The following is a 23808-nucleotide window of genomic DNA, read 5'->3' on the forward strand; positions in this document are numbered from 1 at the left end:
GGACACAGTTCAAGTGTGTTACAGTGAGAATGTGTACAATGTGCACCAGTGTGTTATTGAGGGTGGTGGCAAGGGGCTGATGGTTGCACTTGGCTTCAGGGTCAAAAGGTGCCAATCCTCCCCTGGTTAAATTTATTTTGATGCGTCTTGTATATTTTAACCAAATCTTTAAACCAACTGAACTGTATGCACACTTTTTTTAAGGTCTTATCTTTATGCTGGTTTGGCATATGGGGCTGAATGCTATTGTGGAAACAACCTTCCTCTGAACAGAGCCAAAGAAGAAGAGTGTAATAATGAGTGCAAAGGGGAGAAGGGTTCTGTCTGTGGAGGTGTCAATCGTCTCTCCGTCTTCCAGCTGGAAGAGCTGCAAGCACTGGAAAAACGTGAGTTTTTATGATTAGTAATTAGGAAATCTCTATAGAATTTCCAGCTCTAATTGTGGAAGGTGGATTGTCATTGTTCTAAAATTGTAAACATTTGACTGGAGTTATATTTTAATGTATAATAGCATGAAAATTAGCACATAACATAGCAAGTTTGGACTCACAGAAACATAAGGAAAGGAAGGCCCTGCTCAAACGCGCTTGCAATCTAGGAGGAGTTGGGGTTATATTACACAAGAGATAAAATGCAACCGTGTATCTCATTGTAAATGTTAATTAGATAAGTAATATTGCTGGACGTAAATACAGACCAACATCAGAAATGAGGCAAGGAAAGGTGAGGCAGAAAAGGTTGATGGCGGGAGTTAACTTGTCATTTGAGTTTTCAGAGTCAAGGGTGAAATCAGGGTTATACAGTTCCCTGATGATGCTCTCAGATGGGCAGTTGTATGCTTTTTCCAGGGTTACCTTGTAATAGTTCCAGTATTGTTATTGTTATCTCCACCATTCTTACATGACATCTGTTAAAACTAGATGTGGATGAAGATTATCCCTGGTAATTGGTAGAAAATGCCAGTTTTGGGCCTACATAAACTTTGGAGAAAAAATAGATATCCAGTCCTTTATCCTGGACTTGTTTACTGTTTACTTTTGTTTGGTCACTGCCATTCCCAATCTTTTGACCACAACACTTGGTTCTACTGACTCAGGTGCTCATACGTTGTAATCCTAGGGAAAGTTAGCTAGAGGGTTAAATGGTCATGCCGAGTGCTAGAGTGTTTCACAGCATTCACATATTTACCTGTTTGCTGCATAGATGGTCATCCTCATGTAGCTTAAATTTTATTTCACAATGTGGAATTTAAGAAAGGTCAGACAGTCATTTTTAAGGTTAAAAATGATGTTTGTCAGATGCTAAACTCCAGCAAAATATTTGCTTTGGGCCTCACCAAACTATTTCTACTAATGGAAATGTTCATGTAATGATGTGCTGTGTCTCTTGTGTCTATAAACACAAAAAACTTCAGTAACCTATTTAAATAAATAGACCAATTCCCTGTTCTAGGTTTCAGAAAGCCAACTATAATGAATCCAGATGCTGTGTAACTAGTGAAGCATATGAATATATTCCAGAAGGAAATCTATAGAAAATGCTAGAAGAAAGGAATGAGAAGCTTGTTTATTTTTTGGTAACAAATATAGACTTGTGTTATTTATTTATTTATTTATTTATTAACCTTTTTTTTCAGAATGTTAATTTTGTAATTTTATTTTTCATATAAATGTTACAGTATCCATTAGAATCTTACATATTACATTTGTTCTCCATGGGAGAATGAAAAATGTTAGGAGAGAGAATGTAAGAATGCAATAAAGGAGATTATTGAGGGGAATAGAATGTTCAGAATGTGTGCAGTAATACAGCAAATAAATTCATCGGTATTCCTTAGGCAGGCATATAAGTAGAGCATACAGAAATAGTTAGACATTTTAAGCAGCTGGCTGTATTTTTCATATAGTTTAACTAGGAACTTCCAGCCATATCCTAAAAACGTTGCAGAATTCAGAACCATAATAAATCTCACTTGAAATGCCCTAGACTATCCACATAAATGGCTTATAGGCGCACCCATGACTTGATACCCATGATACTATATAGCGCACAGAGATGCTGTGAAATCGAGGGGGGGAGAATCATGGACTACTATAGGACTGCAACTTCTACTATTCCTATAATAGTTTATAAATTCCTTTATTTATTTTTAAAGAATGTATATTTATTTACTCACAGGGTACTTTAATGTTTGTTCTTCTTAAGTGGAAGTGTCAAGGACACTGTATCTTTAAAGGGCAAAATGCTCCCGTACACATTGGCTTCTTTTTTTTTTTTTAACCTTTGGGTCTTGTAGGTAGTGAAGGAGTTCTCTTTTTGTATTTTATATTGTTTTTTTTTTTTGTGCCAGTGCTACCTTGCACTAATGAATTACATTTCTGATTTCTCTTTAATTGCTATCTTGTATAGCATTAATTTTACATGTAAATTGGAATAACATATTCCCTTTTGGGTTTCAAGTATCCCTGTTGTTTTGCCTAATAGATTTTAATTCCTGTTTTAATTGCATTTCTGGTTCGACAAATATGTCCGTAAGGGGGTTATGTATAGTGATTTTTTTACTATTTTGCTATTGTTATGAACTTTTAATAAATAAGCATTAGCGTTGATAAGTGCTTCTCATTCTGCATATGTGTACCAAGCTCCAATTATTTGGCGTGTTCAGTAACTGCTTTGTTTGTCCTCATGCTTATTTTTGCCTTCTTTGACCTTATCCACCCACGGCCAAGATACCTCATCCTGGTTCACCTTACATCCTATACAATATTATTCCCTGTTTCCTCGTTTATATTAAGAGGGGAACAGAGCCTTATGTCTGGCAAATTTTTCACATCCCGTCCTTGTGTTGTGCTGCACGTTTCAAGACTTCTTGATAGAAAAAGAGAACACTGGTGTATGATGTCCCATCTTGCTACTCCCTTTTCACCAGTAGGCATCTCAGCATGTACAGCACCACAAACTAGCCTTGATAGAAAGGTCAGTGTCACCAGTGACTTCAAATACACACTGATGGGGGAAGCACTGCAGCATACTGTAAAATATAAGCGGGTGAGCTTAATTATGCTTTGGCCAATTCATATAACCAAAACCTCTCATTTATATTATGTTTATATATTTGTTGCCAACTTTATTAGGGTAAGAAGCGCAGACAGTTTTTGTTTTTTTGTATACATTGTACAGCCAATACACTGTTTCTTGCAGCATGCTTACACCTGTTTGGTAGGCCTCGTATTATACATTTGTATTATTTGAGCCTGTGACTAGCTTAGCGCACCGACATTTTTTCTTTTCCCTGTTTGCAAATATCCTAATAGCCCAGACTGGTCTGGTATTAACAGGTTTTTTTTTTAAATCAACAATAAAAAAATAGATTTTACCTTTTACAAATGATCTAAATTACAACTTCTTGCAGCTGGTCACAGCTTAGTTATGTACAAGCCTTTTAAGTGCTGGTTATTTGTTTTTTGCACACCTCTGACATTTACAGGTTTAAACCTTGTGTTGTATAAATAAAATCTAAAATCCAATCCACTCCGTGTATTCTGAGGCAATGGCATGTTTCTTTTGCTAAATTAATGTTTTACTCTAATTCTTCTATTTCTTCTAGGTTAGCAGTAAAAGGTTAATGTTTTTTTTTTCTTTTTCTGAAAGCTTCAATTTTTCTGCTCCGATGCATATCACAAGATAAATCGATTCAGTGCATAGGGTGGTCGGAGGATCAGCATTTATTTTTCTGCTTATTTTGTCAGTCTGTGACATTTGAACCTGTGATAAAATATCACAGTATAAAGCTTATTGTAATTGCTAATCGTGCTGACCCTTTGCTGGAGAGGAAAATAAACAGATTGGCATTGAACACCGGGTTGATTTATTTTCTTAAATGCCATGTGTTTCCCTAAGGCATTGTTACTGGGATGGAAACATGTAACATACCCTTGGGTCTTTCTATGACATCTTCCATTGTCTCACAAAAAAAGTGACAATGCTTTGTTACTGAAAATATTCTGAAAGCATTTGCTTCAGGTACATGTACACAGATTGTGAGTTTTGTGGATTGAGTTGGTGCATGAGTATAAGCCATAAAAAATACCGTATTGGCTCGGATATAGGCCGCCCCCGTATATAGGCCGCACCCTAAAAGTTTGGTGCTTTTTTAAAGAAAAAGTTTTTTTCTTTAAAAAGCACCAAAAAAAAAAAACATTCTACCACTCTGTCTCCCCCCCCGAGATATGCTACCACTGTCCTCCCCCCCGAGATATGCTGCCACTGTCCTCCTCCCCCCGAGATATGCTGCCACTGTCCTCCTCCCCCCGAGATATGCTGCCACTGCCCCCCCCCCGAGATATACTGCCACTGTCCTCCCTCCCCGAGATATGCTGCCACTCTGTCCTCCCCCCCGAGTTATGCTGCCACTCTGTCCCCCCCCGAGATATGCTGCCACTCTGTCCTCCTCCCCCCCCCCCGACTTACCGGAGCAGACTCCCGGGTGTCTTGCGGGGCCGGCGGGGGCATCTACGCAATACTACGTATTGCGTAGATGTCCCCCGCCGGCGCCCCGCAAGACACCCGGGAGTCTGCTCCGGTAAGTCTTGGGGGCAGAGGTAAAACGCATCGTCTGGACGGTCACCGGCTGCGGCGATGCGGGTAAACAACCCGGAGGCTGTTTACCCGCATCGCTGCAGCCGGTGACCGTCCAGACGATGCGCTTAGACAACCTCCCGTGCCGGCACCCCCCCCCGTGGAAAGTGCTGGCAGGGGAGGCTGTCTGAGGACATCCGAGAGTAGGATACGGGTCCCCTGCACCGTTGCGGGGGATCTGTATCCTAACCCCGCTGCCTGCCCGGCGCCCGGGACTGCATGTCCCGGGCGTCGGGCACTAGACCCCAAATATAGGCCGCACCCCCACTTTAAAGTCTTAAAGTGGGGGAAAAAAGTGCGGCCTATATTCGAGCCAATACGGTATCTTTTAAGGACACAAAACGCCTACAAATTGTGTGAGCATAATAAGGTCTTGTATCTAATTGTGTATTTTACTATTTGTATATCATTTCTTTTTACAGTTATTGAAGCCTACCTACCTACCTTGGCAAAATGCTGTTCTTAGTCCATATGATCAGTAGATGATGCTATAATTTAACACTGTTTTAAAAAGACTCACTTGAATTACTCAGATTCATTGACCATATCCTGATAACTCTGACTATTGTAATTCATGTTTCAATGGTCCTTTCTTCTTTCTATTCAAATAGAATCAAGGAGTCCAGGTGCCACTATTATAGCCAGTTTATTGACTTTGCTAGAATTAAAGTATGTATCTATAGGTTTTGTATATATCCTGAATGTTGTAATCTTAGTAGTGTTACTGTTTCCAAGTATCAGTCATATAATATGTCTTTAAATTTGAACTTGAGTTTGCTCTTGAGCCAACATTAACATTTTATCCATTTGACATCGTTTGGTCTGAGGACTCCATCTCATCTAGCTAAAGGCAACACAGAATGACAAGGTGTAGCCTTTTGTGACCCCTGAAGACAGGCTATCTGCCTAGGTCTAAAATTAGATGTATAATATGATCTAGAAGAGAATTTCTCAAAATCTTAGTATTTAAATCCAATGAGGTATCTAAGATATGGTCAGGGGCTTCAATGTGTTTTAATTTCAGATGTTAATAATATTTAAAAAGCTGAATTAGATTTAAAATCTGTAATTAGTTGTGCTTAGCAAAATGTTTAGAAAAAATGGTTCAGGGAGTCATTGTTTTTTGCTTTTGGTTACTGTACCACATTATCACCCATTCTGCAGTCATTCTTGTAGTAATTTGTGGTGGTTTTCCCTTTGCTTTCACCAGTTTGGGAAACTGTTGATGGGACATTTGGTAGATTGGTATCATTTCTTTAACCATTTCACATCTGTCTACCACACTTATACATGTTGAAGTCCTTTAACCTTTCCTGCTAAGATTTATCCTGCAATGCATGAACCACTTTAGTTGTTCTTCTCTGAACTCTCTCCAAAGTATCTATATCTTCCTGGAGATACGGTCAGTATCGAGGTATCGCCAGTGCTCTGTACAAGGGCATGAGCAGTATTTCAACTGCTAATATCCTATATGTGCATTCTGGGTGGTGAACAAGTCATTAATATGTAACTTGGGTGCTGGGGCAAGTCTTGTGGATGCAATCTGGGTACTGCTGCAATTCCTGTGAGTGCAATCTGGGTACTGCAGCAAGTCCAGTGGATGAACCACATTGTTTCTGGGGGCAATGCCTCCTAGCAATTTTGAAGTGGTTTATTGACCTCTCCCTAAAATTGGTACTAAACAAGGCCCCAGATCCACCCACCTGGGTATTAAAATGCCTTCCCTTTCTATACTATCTAGCCCAGTATTTATTGCCCCTCTCCATTCCTAGTTTAACATCTCCTCCAACTGCCTAGCCATCTTCTCCCAAAGGACATTGGACCCTCTTGCATTCCTCATGACTATATAGATCATTCCAGTGTCCTAAAAAATCTAAAGCCCTCCTTTTTATAGACTTCAGCCATGCATTAAGCTGCCTAATCTCCTGTGGTCCTTCTGGTGTAGTGCATGGCACAGATAGTATCTCTTGGTGGTCCATTTCCTAATATTACTCCCTAAATCTTCAAAATTACCTCTGAGGACTCTCCATCTTTCTCTTACTTTGCCATGCACCAAGACAGCTGGATTCTCTCCTACCTCATTCTGTCCACTCTGTCTGCAACATGCCAAACCTGGGAGACAGTACCATTTGGTTGCTGCGATCAGAGCCACAGATTACCCTGTCTGTTCTCTTAATATTAGTGTCCCCCTACCACCCCAACCTGTTTAGGCTTCCCCTCCTTCTGTATCCCCTCAACGCAAGATGAACTATTATCCTGGTTATTAGTTTTCTTCAGCAATCAGAATCCCACTTCTGAGTCTGCCTCACCAATATCTTCACTTAAAGTAGCAAATTTGTTGTGATGGAAAAACTTAAGACTGTCTGTCCTATTCATTTTCCCTTCCCAGTTGCAACCACGTCTAACTGCCACTCAACTGTGTGCCTGGTTACCTTCTGACTGATCTCCCCCCTCATTGCTAGGTGCCCCATGTTAATTCAACTAAATGAGCAAGAGAATCCTCTTAAGATGATTTCTTACTTCATGCTTCATCAGAACCCGAATCTGAGCTTCCATAGAGGACACCTGTCACAGCGATACGGACCCCGTAAATGATGTTCCAAGCATGTATACATATGACATGAATGAGATTTTCAGGCTTGCTCATTATGTATGGTGGGAAAGTGAGTTCATACAAAATTGCCAGAAATCATTTATGCATTTACCCTTGTTTATCTAACTTCTGTGGTGCATTAACTGCTGTGGTGCACAGCAAAAAGCAAGCAACCTCAGTGAGTTCTTTATTACAAAACTACCCAATTCTGATATTTATAATGTCACTTAGCAAGTCAGAGAAATGAATGTCCTTAATGTGAGTTAACAGAGATTTGGAAGGATAGTTTTGTTCAGCTCCTTCACTTCACAACACACAAGTGTAGGTTATTTTGTAAGAAAAGCTTGGCTGCCCCCTATAATGTATAGTCATAATTATTACAATTATGTGCAAATAGGCAAAAAAAGTTCGCAGGGAGATCATGTTCACAGATATGTGGCTGAAGAAAGAAGAGAAAAAAACAAGTAGATTCAGACAGAGAAGTGGTCGGGGGAGAAGGGACACATTCAGAGGGCGTGAGAGAGAGTAAATGTTGACAAGATTGTGAGAGAATGTTGATGAGAGTGTGGAAATAAGAGCTCATGGAATTTGGACTTTGTTTTCGTGTGTTTCGTGGGAGGTCTGGGCTCATTTTTGGAGAGGAAACTGTCAAATTCCATAAAATGTATAATTCTTACGAATCCAAATGCATAACTCAATTATGCACCATGCAGGACCAACTTAGACCTTCATGCTGGACAAATTTGGCCTTTTAGTAAATAAGCACCAGTGGAGCAACCTAGGCTTCCATATGTGTGTAGGAAAAGTGATACCGGGCTGAAAATCACCAATTTTTGATGCTATCAATGTATTCTGCAATTCTGCCCAGTATGAATTATACAATAGTTAAAAGAAACTGTGGGTTTTCTGCGAAATTGTCCTCTTTCATTCCATCACAAACATAGATTGATGGCTTTTAAAAATGTATTAGTGCCATTGTGCTAAAACTCTTATTATATTCATGAAAGTTACAAGTCCATATTCATAAATCTATAAACACACTTTCCCCACTTTGATGGAACTCACTTTGCCTCATTGTATAAAATTCCTCCGTCAATAAAATGTAGAATATGTAAGTGAACAAAGGCATGTAGAAAAACAAATCTGCAAATGAAAGTACAGTAGATCTGAAGAAATCAATTTGCTTAGGCATGTAAACAATGATTGTATTTTTTCACAAGGGTTTTGATAGAGGTAACTGCGTTTCTTTCCATTTTATGGATTGCAGTAAATGTGAATATTTTCAAAGCGTTCAAACAGTTTTTTTTTTCCAACGATGATGGATTATCTGTAAATTATGAATATGGTTATTTGTCTCTGTATTGTTTCAATGCAACTCTGTTGTTTTCTTGGTGAAATATCCCATTTATTGCATTAGTTACCCAACAAAGTGACTAAAAGAAGCAAAAGGTGCGATGTCCCATTTAGCATTGTGAGATCAAAACCAGTTAAGCGTTTATTATGATATATACCTAATAACCTTTCATTACTTCTTATAAAGGCAATACCTTAATATTTCATTTTTTTAATCAAAATGGTAAAGTGAAGGAATCCAGGGATTAGTATTAAACAAATTGCTTGCTTTATAAGTAATATAAATTTGACTATTGTGAACTTACTGGAGTCCTTTGTATGGATCAAATCCCTGCAGAGATTTAACAAAAAAGGGGTTAATAACATATCCTACTCTTCATGCTTTAGAATCGCTTCTTTTTCACATTTTATGATGAATCCTATTTTATATCACTGCAGGGAGGAACGTCACCTACCGAGGATGTTACAGAGCCCCAGAAAATATAACACAAATATTTCCTGCTTCTTTTGCCAATTTCACTGTGGAGATGTGCTCAGAATTCTGTACCGCTAAAGTAAGAACATACTTTTTTTTTATTCACTTATGAGACTTGCTTTGACTCGTATATTGCTATGGAGATTTCCAATGTAATAACAATTTGTCAACAACTGATAATTGTGCCTATAGCACATCTAAAAAAAAAACATTATTGGGAAAAAAAAAATCTTAGTTACTAGCATTAACACTCAATGACATTTTTTTTCTTTTCTAAATCTTGTTGTAATACGTGCTGCTTTTGTTTCTGCCTGTCTCGCTACTGCTACTTTTACCACCTAAAGGCTATAGAATAGAAGCTATTGCATATTAGACTAATTACATACAATAAAATTTGTTATACCCCAGAGTACATCACTAAATGTTTATGCATTTACATCCCATAGTTTAACGTTAATTTAGACCGTCTGTTACATATTATTAGATCAAATATAGAATATTTATATTCTGCTCATAATAGATTTTTTTTTTGCATACTTTTCTAATGCAATGCGTGAAATAAGCATATGGTTATGAGACTGAACAGGTTTAGAAGTATTTTATACATCTCAAATGAATCAAGAGTTTTATAGGCATAAAGAAAATCAATCCTTGCAGGTCATCAAGTACTAATGTACCGTAATATGTTCTGCTTTATATAGCTCTTAAAGCAAATCTGTCACTTTTTGCAATTCTGTTCCCTAAATAAATCCATGTAATTATAATTACAAATTAAAATAAGCAAAATGTACGTGATTAAGACGTGCATGAGCTAAGAATACAGCTGTCTTGAATCTAAGGGGAGATCAAGGAATGATTAAGGTTATATTGGGAAAAATGGGCAGACTAGATGATGGGCCAAATGGTTCATATGCATAACTGGGAACAAAGGTTACCCGGAGCGCCCGCTTTTTGGGGGAGGAACGGCGTATGTTTCTCCGCCACCGGCTGCTTAGCTTCCTTGGGTGAAACAATTATTCTGATTGCCGCGTGTGATGACGACAGTTCACCCTGTAAATAACTTCCTGCATTATAGACACACCAGTATAATTCCTTGTTTAAAAAAGATATTTGCATCTAAAACTGACACAAATCTGCATGAGCCAGCAGGTTATGATGACATTTACTGACACATCTCCGGAGGAATTAAATGCAAATATATATTCAGTCTAGTTCTGACATTCATACTTTTTAATTATCAGATGGCCTGCCTTTTGATAGATGGGTACAGTGCATGCTGTACTTCCTAAAAACGAAGTTTACAGTTTGCAAACTTGCTTTATCTTTCATTAGTTGCAATGTGCTCTGACCTGGAACTCAAACAAAGATACAACTCTTTCAGTAGTGTGGTTCATATCCAGTTCTGTCATACTGATGTTACAGAGAATTTAAGTGCAACTGAGGATGAATGTATGAACCAGATTTCAGATGAGCTATTGGGCTAGGTATTTTCTGTAATGTGTTAAATTCTCCTTATTTGTTGTGCTTTCAATGTTGTATAATTTTTTTTGGGTTATTTTCTATTTTGAAATAAGCTCTGGCCTTTTTCTGCACTTTGATCTTTTTGGAGATTTAAACAGTTTGAATTACATACAGTAGTATATTCCTAAAGATACATAGTACCGTGCAGTGTTGAGCAGTGGCCTGTATGTTACGCACCCATAGATGTCAATAGATTTCAGCTTGAGTACACACTGTAAGAATGGTTGCTGCTCCCTTGATTTCGATGGGAGCTCAATTTATATGCAAGTTGAGTTGGTATGTGCTACTGCTCATTAGGCTTGTGCATTCTGATTTGTACAAATCTTTACTTAAATCAATTTTGTTAAATTTGTCAGTTGGTACGAATGTCCCAAAATAAAGCCAAGCAGAAAGCTCCAAATTTAGTTTTTGTAGGGTTTTTTTCACTCTCGCTTTCTCACACGCTTTCATTCGCTCTGTCACTCACTCATTCACGCTCTCTGTCACTGTCTCCCTACCTACTCCATGTCTCTGCTTCTCCATCTCCTTTGCTCCACTTCTTGTTCTCTGTTTCTTCTTTCTTCTGTTTTCTCCACTTGTACTGGCTCACCACAGAGTTATCAAGGCCTGGTATAGTAGTTCTGAGAAGGGGTGGCGTCTTGGCACACACCTCTCTGCTGGTTGAAGGAATGGGGGAGAGGCTGTCCCCATGGTGTATGTCGAGGCTCCACCCTGTTGCAGAAGTACCACACCAGGCCAGACTATTGCATCCGCAGAGGAAGAGAAGCATTTCTACACTTTTCACTGTCGCAGGACTACTACACCGGGATGGGATAATGCTCTGTAGAGCCAGGACAAGCAGGCCACCAGAGAAGACAGAAGAAAGAACACAGAAAAAAATTATACTTCATTGTTATTGGAGATATTTGTATCACTGACAGGCAGCATAACCCTCGGCTTTAGTGACTACTCACTTCATTCATTATGTCAGCTGGAAGTATAATCAATCTAATTCATTATGCAGTGAATTAATTAAGTGAATAACAAACACATGAAACTTACAGCGAACTCAGCCTGCCAAATGTGTTGATAAGAGATGTTTTGTCCATATTGCTTTTTCGTTTAATATTCCTAAGCTCTAGTGACATATATAATCTATTGGCATGAATCTTCTTAATATTAACTAATGGTGTGTAAAGGGGCATATTGCTGATAAACCAGAATGAGTGTTGCATAAGCTATTGGAGGTGTTAGAAAGACAATTCAATGTCTCGTAAAAGGTTACATATTATAAGTCTAATGCTGTAGTGATGTGCAATTATTACTGCTAGATAGGCAAACTTTATTGCCAGAGGTGCACACTAGATATGTGCCCTAAGCACCATTGTTCTAAAAATGCCATAGAAGGCAATGGGTTAATGGCTTAATGGTCACCTTTCACATTCCCACATACACCACAGCTAGTTTTACTAAGCACCATGCAGTCAGTAGCTTTCCTGTCTCCTTATGTCCCACACATCTTTTCCTTATGTCTGGAACCCGTTCCTTATTAAAGTGCACTGGGATGTTTGTGTCTAGGGCATAAAATGTGAATCAATCCATTTCTGTTGGTACAGAATCATTAGAAAGAACCTCTCGCCATTAACATAGAAACATTAACTATGATTTAAGTTGTCAATCTAGACTCTTCAGATTTTGCTATTAACTATTTCATATGTTGTTACATTTGTGTCCAGTAAATCATTTTTACATTTACCTAGTTGGTTTCCATAACAAGTCTTCCATCTTTGGCCAAACTGTATTTTTCACAACCCTAAATAGGGCCAATTCACATATTCCAGTAGAAAGCTGTACTTTTGCCGAATGTGTATGGCTGGCAGAGCTAGTAACTACTTTAATAGAAATGTTCTCATTATCAAAAGCAATTATGCATGGGCGATTTCCCTGCATATATTTGGGCAGCATTACACTTGGTGGATATATATATATACCGGTGTGTGTGTGTGTGTGTGTGTGTGTGTGTGTATATATATATATGTATATATATATATATATATATATATATATATATATATATTCAAAGTTTTATGTTAAGACATTAGCTGATGAGACCAACGAAAACAATTTAGGATCCCTCCCTATTAAATTTAAAAATGTGTGTCTTTGCCTAGAATTTAAGTGCATTAGAGGCTCTGCAGGTTTTAGATTCAGATCATGATTGCTGAAGTTAGAATATGTAACAGGCCAAGTGTAAAATTAGACTTTTTAAATAGAATTCCTAAACAATACTTGATGCTGCAGTGGTGTAACAGAGTATGTTTCCCCCTCCAAGGTGAATCAAGCAGCCACCCACTTCATTACTGATCCCTGTTGTGGACTTTATAATAAAGGGGTTGATATTGGAACCATGTCACATACCTCCAAGTAAAGTATAAAAACAATGTGTAATCCAGTTCACTCAATGCTCAAAAACTTGGCAATTGGCCTTTCTATTTAAGCAGAGAAATCTAAATTGTAATTTAAAAATAATGTAAAAAATAATTTGTTCTTGAGAACGTTTTAGAGGTTGTATGCAACTAGACATGCAGCAGTATGGTACTGTATAATATACCTATGCTTTATAAAGTGAGTGATACTATACAGGTATTAGTATCACTCACTCTATATACCTATGCTTTATAAAGTGAGTGATACTAATACCTGTATATATATATTCTTACTGGTTGTTTTTGATGACTCTCTTATTAAGATGCATGTCACCATCTGCTAATCACATAGCATTCTCTACTGATGGAGCTGCATATCAAAGTATACTTTTGCATTTCATTTTCTTTGCATTTACATCGTATCTTAACTCGAAAACATGAAATGTGGCTATTCACATGCATGCTATATTTATTTCAGTGCATTAACATGAGTGAACTATATATTTAGTATTCAAATGATCTAGAGATTATGAAATACATATAAAATTGCTCTTTTATTTATAGTGCATTTATGGCTCAAAGGACCACAGGTTAAATGGCCACATGCTCTATAGGACTGAAAGAGAGGCACAGGCAACATTGTTCCTTTGCTACAACCTGGTGTTTAGTGGATACCCCTACCCCTTGATTTACATGCTGAAACAGGTGGTTAATTCAACAGTAAATGGAATGGAAGTAAAGTCTTGCACCAGAATATACATGACATCCTAAACCTTATTATGTATATATATATATATATATATATATATATATATATATATATATATATATATATATATATATATATATATATATACATTTTGTGGCTAAATATCACATAAATAAAGCTCATCCATGCACATTTATCTATGGTTTCAAAGGTATCATGCACCCATTTACAGGTCACTACACCGATATTAATACACCATTGTTTGATTAATTAGACAAACCTTAAAATATTGTTAGGTTTGTGTTACTCAAAGGACAGTTTGACACCTGGCATAAACTCTTAAGATCTAAACATCAGCAAAATCTTCCTGTATATTTTGAATTTAAATATATATATTTTTTAGCAAAAACAGTATTTTTCATACAATTTTACTGAATGACATTTCGTTGTCCCATGATCTGTTGAAAAGGATGTTGTGCTTTGTCTTGTCATGGTAACACTAATAGTATATCTCTAATCATTGCTAAAATGTATGATAACAGAAATAGAATTTTATCACATTTATTGTTTTACGGTATTTTTTCCCCTCCTGTTCATAAACGCATATATTCACGTATACTGTATATGTGAACATCAAATACCTTAGTTTAGACTAAGCAGAACCTTGGGATTGTCTTGCTACGATTTTGTGGAAACTTGTGATTGGCGTACCTGGGAACACTGTGGGTTTGACTTACGGTCTCCCTGGTGGAAAGGTGATTCTCTTTTATGTTCCAATGTAAACCGATGTTCAGTAGCATAATTCTGTAATTCTGCAAGTCTATCAAATTCTTAGAGGAAATTAAAAAATATTCAAAGATGGAATTCAGAACATTCTTACTTTAAATATCTCTCTATTTCATGTTGCAGATTTGCAATTTTGTTAACTCTGTTAGGTATTTTTCAGCTATTAAATATTATACATTTAATGGTGATTAAAGCGTCTGTTATATTATTACATTAATGCACTGTAATTTAAATCAGCATGCACATGCAGTGGCAAGATTATTTAAGGCTGGTTGGATGAAAAATACCATTAAAAATGCTAATTGTTAATATCATGATGCCTAGAGAAAATGTGCAATAATTGTATGACCTATTTACCCATCTCTCCTGAGAATCTCCAATATGTATGTTGAGCTTTGCTGGGTTGGGTCTTACTATCTATTTCATTAGAAATAGTTTCACTAAATTAAGTTTTTGATTAAGAAAAAAAACTGCAGGAAAGTCAAGTGTGAATATATTTTACTCTGTAATCATAAAGAAGCCTAAAATCAGAAATAATTAGCTATTTTCTACTACTGCATAATATTATTCTACTTGGGAAACCATGTGGATCAGGACAAGATAGTATCGATATTTTTTTCTAATGCTATAGCATTATATTCCGTCATGTTTTTAAAATTTACTTTTATTGTGTAAAATAAAACTAAGTAGAATAAATTTATTTTATAAATTATTTTATAAATACCTTTTTCTTACTTTTAATATACTGTTTCATACATACATTATCAGTAAGCCAAGTTAAATGGCAAAGGAATAAGGGAATAGGCAGGGATGAGCCTGGGGTTAGGGACGACTGGATGCAGTATTTATTCATCGTCCCCACCCTCGTAACTAAAAGACCTACACATACTATGACAGAAGTGATCTCTGGGAGTTACTACAGCTCTCTTGGTGAACCCGTTACACATACTAACACACAAACTTGCTTTAACGCTCACTCTTGTCACCTTGACACACACACATTCATGCTAACAATATGCACTAAGACGCACGCTAACACCATATGCATGTTACCCACTTACTCTGACACCATACGGTAACATTCACACGCTAACACCACATACTACCACATGCATACTCTAAACCCATAGAGTAACAAACTGACACTAACACCAAACATTCAGATGCATGCTACTACCATACAGTAACACCATACACCCTTACATACACATTCTCTTACATTCTCCTGTCATCCTTGCAGCTTGCACAATTATTCCCTCATTTTCTCTTATCATGCACAGAGCCCTATCTTTACTGTATCTCACACTGTGCAAGCTGTTGACATCTTACCACTGTGGGGTCAAATAATATACCCCGCTGGACACTTCAGTTACCAGGGTGCCTTGGTAATCCACGGCACCTACCTTAGCACACCACATGTTGGAATGTAGGTAAAGATATGGATAGTTAATTTATTATTAATTACATCAGAATAAAAATTAATTAATAATAAACTCTCCACATCTTTACCAACATGGCAATCTTCTGACAGAAAAAAGAGGCCTTCATCAACATAGAAACCAATGTAAAAATAATGTTTTATGTATCATACTTTCAAGCACCAAACTCAATCATGCTTCCACAAAGCCATTTTTGGCTGGCTGCTTAAGTGCAGGAGAAGACCTCTACAAGATGGATTTTATTAGGGACTGGAGGATGACACATAATATTTGGTCTTCAAGTGATTTTATTATCTATCACTGTGTAAGGAGCAGTTATGTTATGTTTGTGGGAAATCCAATCATTTTGTGTAATTAAATGTTTTCTTTTTGTACACCTTGAATATAAGCCTAAAAAAAATGTTAATTTATGAAATAAAAAACTAAAATATCTAGTGACCAAACTGTGTGTGTCTGCAGTATTATTTAAACTATAAGGTTAGTGCAATACAACAATTAGTTGTGATACTTGATTCCTTCCCACAAAAATAATTTAATGATTGAGAGAGTCCTTAAAATTTTGACAAGAATAATTAATGGCAATTTGTGTGGGCTATTTTATATCTGTGCACTATACAGACGGGTAGTTTTTCAACCAGTCTGTGGGCTGCTGTAATTGCAGACTACATGTAACAATTACTTTCTTGTATGTAGAAGCAATTATTTAACTTTCACGAGTTAGCATGGGATTTTTTTTGAGAGTTATTGGTAGGGTATATGCTTTACAATCACCTGAAGCACAAATTAGATAATAATATCACTTGCTTTTTTTTTTTACCTGAATTTATAGTGACTTGTGCTACATACTAGAGCCCTGCGTGGGACTGCTTTTTTAATCCCGCTCCCGCCCGCTTCCACTGATTTTTTGCCCAATCCCGCCCACTCCCGCAATGTGGGTGTTCCACTTCCGCCACATTTGTGGCCAATCCCGCCCGCTCCCACCACATTTGTGGCCAATCAATCCCACCTCCTTACCTGAAGTGCAAATTTCCCGCGCAGTCCCGCAAGGCTGCCCTCGAGTTGCTCCCTCACAGCGTCTCTTCCCTTGCTCCTCCCAGGAACAAGGCAGAGTCACGGGAAGTGACGTCACATCACGTGACTCTGCTTTGTTCCTGGGTGGAGCAAGAGGAGAGACACTGCAAGGGAGCAGCGAGAAGGCAGCCTTGTGGGACTGCGCGGGATTACCGGGACCCGCAGGTACAGTGCCTGACCGCCCGCTCCTGCCCGCAGCCCCAGCAAGACCGCCTCCCAATGCAGTCCTCTACTACATACTATAACAAATAACTTGAATGGTTAAGAGGTATTTTCACAAAAAAAACCCATAACAACCTCCTTTGCGATACTATGCCTCTAAGAGCATGTGGAAAGATGGTGACTTGCAGAGAGTTTCTGGTGTTACATAAAAAAGTTACAGTTACTAGTAATATAACCTAGTATCTGTTTTGTTATTTAATTATTTAGATTGAGGAACGTTGCAGCTAGCATAGTTGCAGTTGCAGCTAGCACAATAACTAATGGAATCACTAAATGTCATTGTGAATAACTGACTCCTGGTGCATTACTTCAGTTAGTATGTGCTTTTGGTACTATATAACTGAGGCAAGTATTATGACTATTCGTCTCAGATGCAGAAATGTCAGATTTTCTTTTGCCTTTTTAAGCGTCTCTCATTCTCAACATCGATAGTGTTGTTTTCATCTTTAATATTGCTTTGCCGCATCATGGTTAGCATGCATTTCCCTGTTTTCTGCTTGGTGCAGTTATAGTACTTTTGTAATAGGAACACAATAGAGTGTAAAGAAATTGCTTCTAACACTGCAGTTCATATTTTCCCTATGAATTGTTGCTTGTTTTGTAATGCTTGAGATAGATCTGATCCAATGTGATTTTATGTACATTCCTCAACGATTCTCCATAGATTGTAATACAAATAGTCACATTTATGGAAGGGACACTCTATTTACAAATATTTCACTTTTCATGTATGTATATTGTAGTCCTTGTTGCAAGCACTGTAGCTGTTGCCTTGTTACTGTGCCGAGTGTTTGCCGAGTGCTAGTCTATACTCATAATGAGTTTATTAATACTGTGAGTAACATTGCTTCCCTGATTTTAACCCCTTAAGGACAATGGGCGGTCCCAAAACCCATTGAAAACAATGCAGTTCGAGCCCGTACATGTACGGGCTTTGTCATTAAGGGGTTAAGTCAACGGACTTAACAGAAAAATGGCAGCAGTAGTAGTTACTTCTGACCTTCTGTTCATGAGTAGCATTCCTTATTTACCCTAAATTGCAAGTAGCTTTGGTTATAGACTAATTAATGTTTGTTAGTTTTTAATTGTTAGTATTGACGTCTTAGACTTGGGATATTAAGAAATTTAAAAAATATATTAAAAATAGAACTAAAACATATATTTGCTGTATCACAGCTACCATGCCGGTAAGAGGCCTGGGGTTTACAGAGATGTAACGTTCCAGCTTAGGAAAGGACATTAACTGTAAATCAGAACAAGTTGAGCCTTAGAAAGCTCGTTATTTATTGTTACAATCAAACTGAAGTCTCCCAACATGGCCAGGAAATTCTGATACATTGCAATGATCAGACATGGAACAAGATTGATGATATCGAGTGAAAGGAAAGCTATTTATTATTATGCCTTTATGTCGGGACTCCAGGAAACCTTTGGCATGACGAAGAAGTAATGCAGAATCAAACTAGAAGACTTCTGCATTGGAAAAGCAAAAATATACATTTATTTTTCATGCAGAATTATTTAAAGCAAAAAATCTATTATGTGGGATTTTTATGTATGAAGAAATATATAAAATAAGAAATGGATTATAGAAGGTGGTAATGCCTAACAATTATTTCTATCACATATATATATATATACATATATATATATACAAATTGATGTTATGTCGCTGGTTTAAGGGAAGAAAAATTAGGATGATAAGTGATTACTAATGAGACAATAAACATGTAAATGAGGTCTGTATTATTGTTCAGTGAACTCCACCATATAGTATATCTTGGACATTGTGTTAGCGCGCAAGTTTATTCACCAAATTCTGGTAGGTGAGCCTATGTCCGATGAAACATTTTATCTCACCAGGGTAATTATGCATCATGTGCGGCGGCATATGAGTGAAATTATGCTGCATGTTTTTTTGTGTTTAAGTACATGCATTTAATCTCCCTGAAATATTGCATTATGGGGTGCAATTTGGCCCTTCCTGCAGAACTAAGTAGGTTTGACACTTCATAATGGATTATTTAAATTGACGGATTGAAATGTTTCATTTCACTATAGCTCACACTACAACTCACATACTAAGTGAAGAAACCCCTCTAAAGATTAGTCTTAGAACTCTAGAAATAAAAGTATAATTTTACAGTCCGCTAAAATCAATTAAAAATGTGTAACCAGCTAATTCCTCTTGAATGTTTCATTTTAAACTCATACCCTAACGAAAAGGTACGGGGAGTTGTGATTTGGAATAATAATTGCAACTGCATTCTACTTCTAAATTAAGAACTAAAGCAACTCCTCACCGTCAGCAAGGTGGCTGACAGCTTCTATTGTTGAGGGAGTAGTATTTGATATATGGTAATTGACTGCCTTGACAGTTTTTTACTTGTTTACAGGCTGCATTGGCAATCACATGTGGCTGTCAAGCTTTTAAAAACAGATGGGGAAAGAGACCTTAACTCTGTGCAAGCTAGATAGGAAACGGAAAGCCGTTCAGAAGTAACGGAAAGAAAACTGCCTTTCCGTTTCATACAAATATTGACAAATATTGTTCTCTTATATTCCAAATATTTACTGTTTATGTTTATTTTTAACCCTTAAGAAAATGATTTGGTAAACCTTAGCTATATATGAAGTATAATAATACATTCTATACATTCTGTTATTGATGAAACCCAAAAATCATCTGGCTTAGGTACCCTAACATTTACAGCCACCACTGTTTAAGGGTATGTAACATTATTCACTACACATATATGTTTTTGAAAGAAAAGGATATACATCCATATGTGAGCGTTCATCGTGTTGCTTTTTTGTAGTTCTGATATTTATCGCCTGCTGTATGTGAAACACGGTGGTGTATGTTACAGCATATGACAGATGGCAGTTATTTAAGGTGTGAGTCTAAGCACTTTAGCCATCTTTAATCCTCTGGTAATTGAAATCTCAGTGCATTAGAGAGAGAATATGTGATGAATACAAATACTATAAGCTGTATTAAGGGGGTTAAAGTCCTCCCAGCTTCTGTCTGCAGAACACTACTCAAATAACGGGTGAAGGGAGACTAATGACCAATCACAGGCGCAGCAAGGGACATGAACAACACCTGATAAGCATCTTAGAGTTAAAGGATCCTCTTCAACACCAAACAGAAGACATAGATGTGACAACCTATAAATCAGATAAAATACAGTTACCTTAGTATCTAATATACCCAAATGCAGGGCCGGCCTTTGGGGTGTGCGACCTGTGCGACCGCACAGGGCGCCACACTCCAGGGGGCGCCGCCGCGGGGTCCGCTGCCGCCAGTAGCGTACCTAGCAGGGGGGGGGGGGCGGTCCGCACCGGGTGCCGCTCATCAGGGGGGCACCCGGCACCCCTCCAGAGACGGACAGTAATGTCCGCCGCTGGAGGAGCAGGCTCGCAAGGGAGCGGTATCGGAGGTCTTTAACAGACCTCCGGCTCCCTTGAGTGATTTTAAGCCGGTTCAAGGATCTCCCTTGAACCCGGCTTAAAATCGCTCAAGGGAGCCGGAGGTCTGTTAAAGACCTCCGATATCGCTCCCTTGTGATCCGCGCGGCAACAGCTGCTGTGCGTGTGCGCCGGGGTTTGTTGTCAGATCCCGGCGCACAGCACTGAAGCCGCACCCACCGCTGTCTGTGCCCTCTGACCCGGAAGAAGACAGAGAGGGCAGAAGAACTGAAGAAGAGGAGCAAAGAGGAGGAAAAGAAGCTGTAAGGAGAAAAGAGGAAAGGTAGGAAAGCATTCAGTGAGAGTGAGAGTGGATTGGTATGTGTGGATTAGTATATGTGTGCATGAGTATATGTGTGGATTGGAATATATGTGTGTGGATTGGAATATATGTGTGTGGATTGGAATATATATGTGTGGATTGGTATATATGTGTGTGGATTGGTATATATGTGTGTGGATTGGTATATACCGTATTGGCTCGGATATAGGCCGCCCCCGTATATAGGCCGCACCCTAAAAGTTTGGTGCTTTTTTAAAGAAAAAGTTTTTTTTCTTTAAAAAAGCACCAAAAAAAACATGCTACCACTGTCCTCCCCCCCGAGATATGCTGCCACTGTCCTCCCTCCCCGAGATATGCTGCCACTGTCCTCCCTCCCCGCGATACGCTGCCGCTGTCCTCCCTCCCCGCGATCCGCTGCGCTCCCTCCCCGAGATCCGCTGCCCTCCCTAACCGAGATCCGCTGCCCTCCCTCCCCGAGATACGCTGCCCTCCCTCCCCGAGATACGCTGCCCTCCCTCCCCGAGATACGCTGCCCTCCCTCCCCGCGATACGCTGCCCTCCCTCCCCGCGATACGCTGCCGCTGTCCTCCCTCCCCGCGATACGCTGCCGCTGTCCTCCTCTGCCCCCCCTCCTCGACTTACCGGAGCAGACTCCCGGGTGTCTTCAGGGCCGGCGAGGGACATCTACGCAATACGCGTATGCAACTTCCGGTACCGTTACCGGAAGTTGCATTTGCGTATTGCGTAAATGTCTCCCGCCGGCCCCGCAAGACACCCGGGAGTCTGCTCCGGTAAGTCGGGGGTGGGCAGAGGTAAAACGCTTAGATAACCTCCCGTGCCGGCACCCCCCCCCCGTGGGAAGTGCTGGCAGGGGAGGCTGTCTGAGCGTATCGGGGAGAAGGATGCAGGTCCCCTGCACCGCTGCGGGGGATCTGTATCTTAACCCCGCTGCCTGCCCGGCGCCCGGGACTGCATGTCCCGGGCGTCGGGCGCTAGACCCCGAATATAGGCCGCACCCCCACTTTAAAAACTTAAAGTGGGGGAAAAAAGTGCGGCCTATATTCGAGCCAATACGGTATGTGTGGATTGGTATACGTGTGGATTGGTATACGTGTGGATTAGTATGTGTGGATTAGTATGTGTGGATTGGTATGTGTGTGGTTTGGTATATATGTGTGGATTAGTGTATATGTGTGGATTAGTGTATATGTGTGGATTGGTATATATGTGTGGATTGGTGTATGTGTGTGGATTGGTATATATGTGGATTGGTATATGTGTGGATTAGTGTAGGTGTGGATTGGTATACGTGTGGATTAGTATGTGTGGATTAGTATGTGTGGATTGGTATGTGTGTGGTTTGGTGTAAATGTGTGGATTAGTGTATATGTGTGGATTAGTGTATATGTGTGGATTGGTATGTGTGTGGATTGGTATACGTGTGGGTTGGTATACGTGTGGGTTGGTATACGTGTGGGTTGGTATACGTGTGGATTGGTATACGTGTGGATTGGCATACATGTGGATTGGTATACGTGTGGATTGGTATACGTGTGGATTGGTATATGTGTGGATTGGTATACGTGTGGATTGGTATATGTGTGGATTAGTATATGTGTGGATTGGTAAGTGTGTGAGAGTGATGGGTGTTATGCTGTACCATTTCCAATGGCTTTTTCATGATCTAATTATGCTCTAAAAGTACATCATAACTCCCATCACTCTATACTGTTCCATACAGTGGCAGAGCTGGGAGGCAGAGGCCTTGCACCCCCACCGCAGGACTCCTGAAAGGTAAGTGAACTTCAAAGAGGGAAAGGGTAGATAGTTAGGAGGGGGTAGATAGGGAGAAGGGAGTGAGGCAGGGGAAAGGGGGTAGATAGGGCAGAAGGGAGTGAGAAGGGGTAGATAGAGCAATCATACTCCTATCATGTCAAGTCTGCGAGTACATCCTGGAATCTGGGTATGCCTGGGGATGATAGGAATGTGATTGCTGTTAATTATATATATATATATATATATATATATATATATTATTGTTATTTAATTGTTTTGTTCTATTTTGGTGTGTTACTTACTTTAAATAAAAGTGTTAGATTTCTTTATGGTGTGGGGGGGTCATATTCGGTTTTGGCCAGGTAAATGCTGCACTTTCGGTTTCAGTCCAGAATTCGTTTCGGTGGATCCCTACTACTAAGCCAGACAATGAAGTGGTAGGCCTACACCACATCAATGTTTGGCGTAGTATATAGTGATTGGGGTTTTGTTACAAGTTTTTATTCCTTTCTTTTTTTGGGATGGGGGGGCGCCAGAGGAGTAGTCCAAATGTGAAGACACGTAACTTTTATTTGTATTGTTTCACCAATGTCCCTACTTCATATAATATAATGTTGCACAACAAGTATAGCTCAGCCTCATCAAAGATTGGGATTACACCTCAGTTTTATGCATTTTTTATGCATTTTGCCCCATTCCACTTTTTTTTCTCATACTGCATCATATGATTGCTATGTTTTTATTTAATGTGAGTAGTTCAACAAATATCCATACGATTTTATGTTATGCTGCACAGTTGGTTTCCTTCTTTTCTCCCTCACATTTCTATAAAGAAGAAATTACCTCTGTATCAAACGAGAAGAGTGAGCCAGAATTAACCACGCTTACCTTCCTAAACACACTGGAGAGGGGAAAGCTAGCCACCAGCTCTTGTCTGAAAAACAGATGATACACATAACATTATATTTTTGGAGATAATCTACAGATCATGCAGGAGAGAATGGATCAGACATACTTGCTTCCAGAAATCCTTGCCAGTAACCTAAAAAAAAATAAACATAAGAAC

At 38.9% G+C, this 23808-nt stretch overlaps 1 protein-coding gene across 1 annotated transcript in view; it reads left to right on the forward strand.

The window, feature by feature from the left end:
- WSCD1 (WSC domain containing 1) overlaps nucleotides 1-23808 on the forward strand; it is a 61110-nt gene that overhangs the window by 24047 nt on the left and 13255 nt on the right. Inside the window, exons 4-5 of the mRNA XM_053457182.1 lie at nucleotides 205-386; nucleotides 9023-9138. Coding sequence (XP_053313157.1) covers nucleotides 205-386; nucleotides 9023-9138 — 298 coding nt within the window. The remainder of the gene's footprint in view (nucleotides 1-204; nucleotides 387-9022; nucleotides 9139-23808) is intronic.

The sequence above is a fragment of the Spea bombifrons genome, chromosome 2 (assembly GCF_027358695.1).
Source record: "Spea bombifrons isolate aSpeBom1 chromosome 2, aSpeBom1.2.pri, whole genome shotgun sequence".
Taxonomy (NCBI): domain Eukaryota; kingdom Metazoa; phylum Chordata; class Amphibia; order Anura; family Pelobatidae; genus Spea; species Spea bombifrons.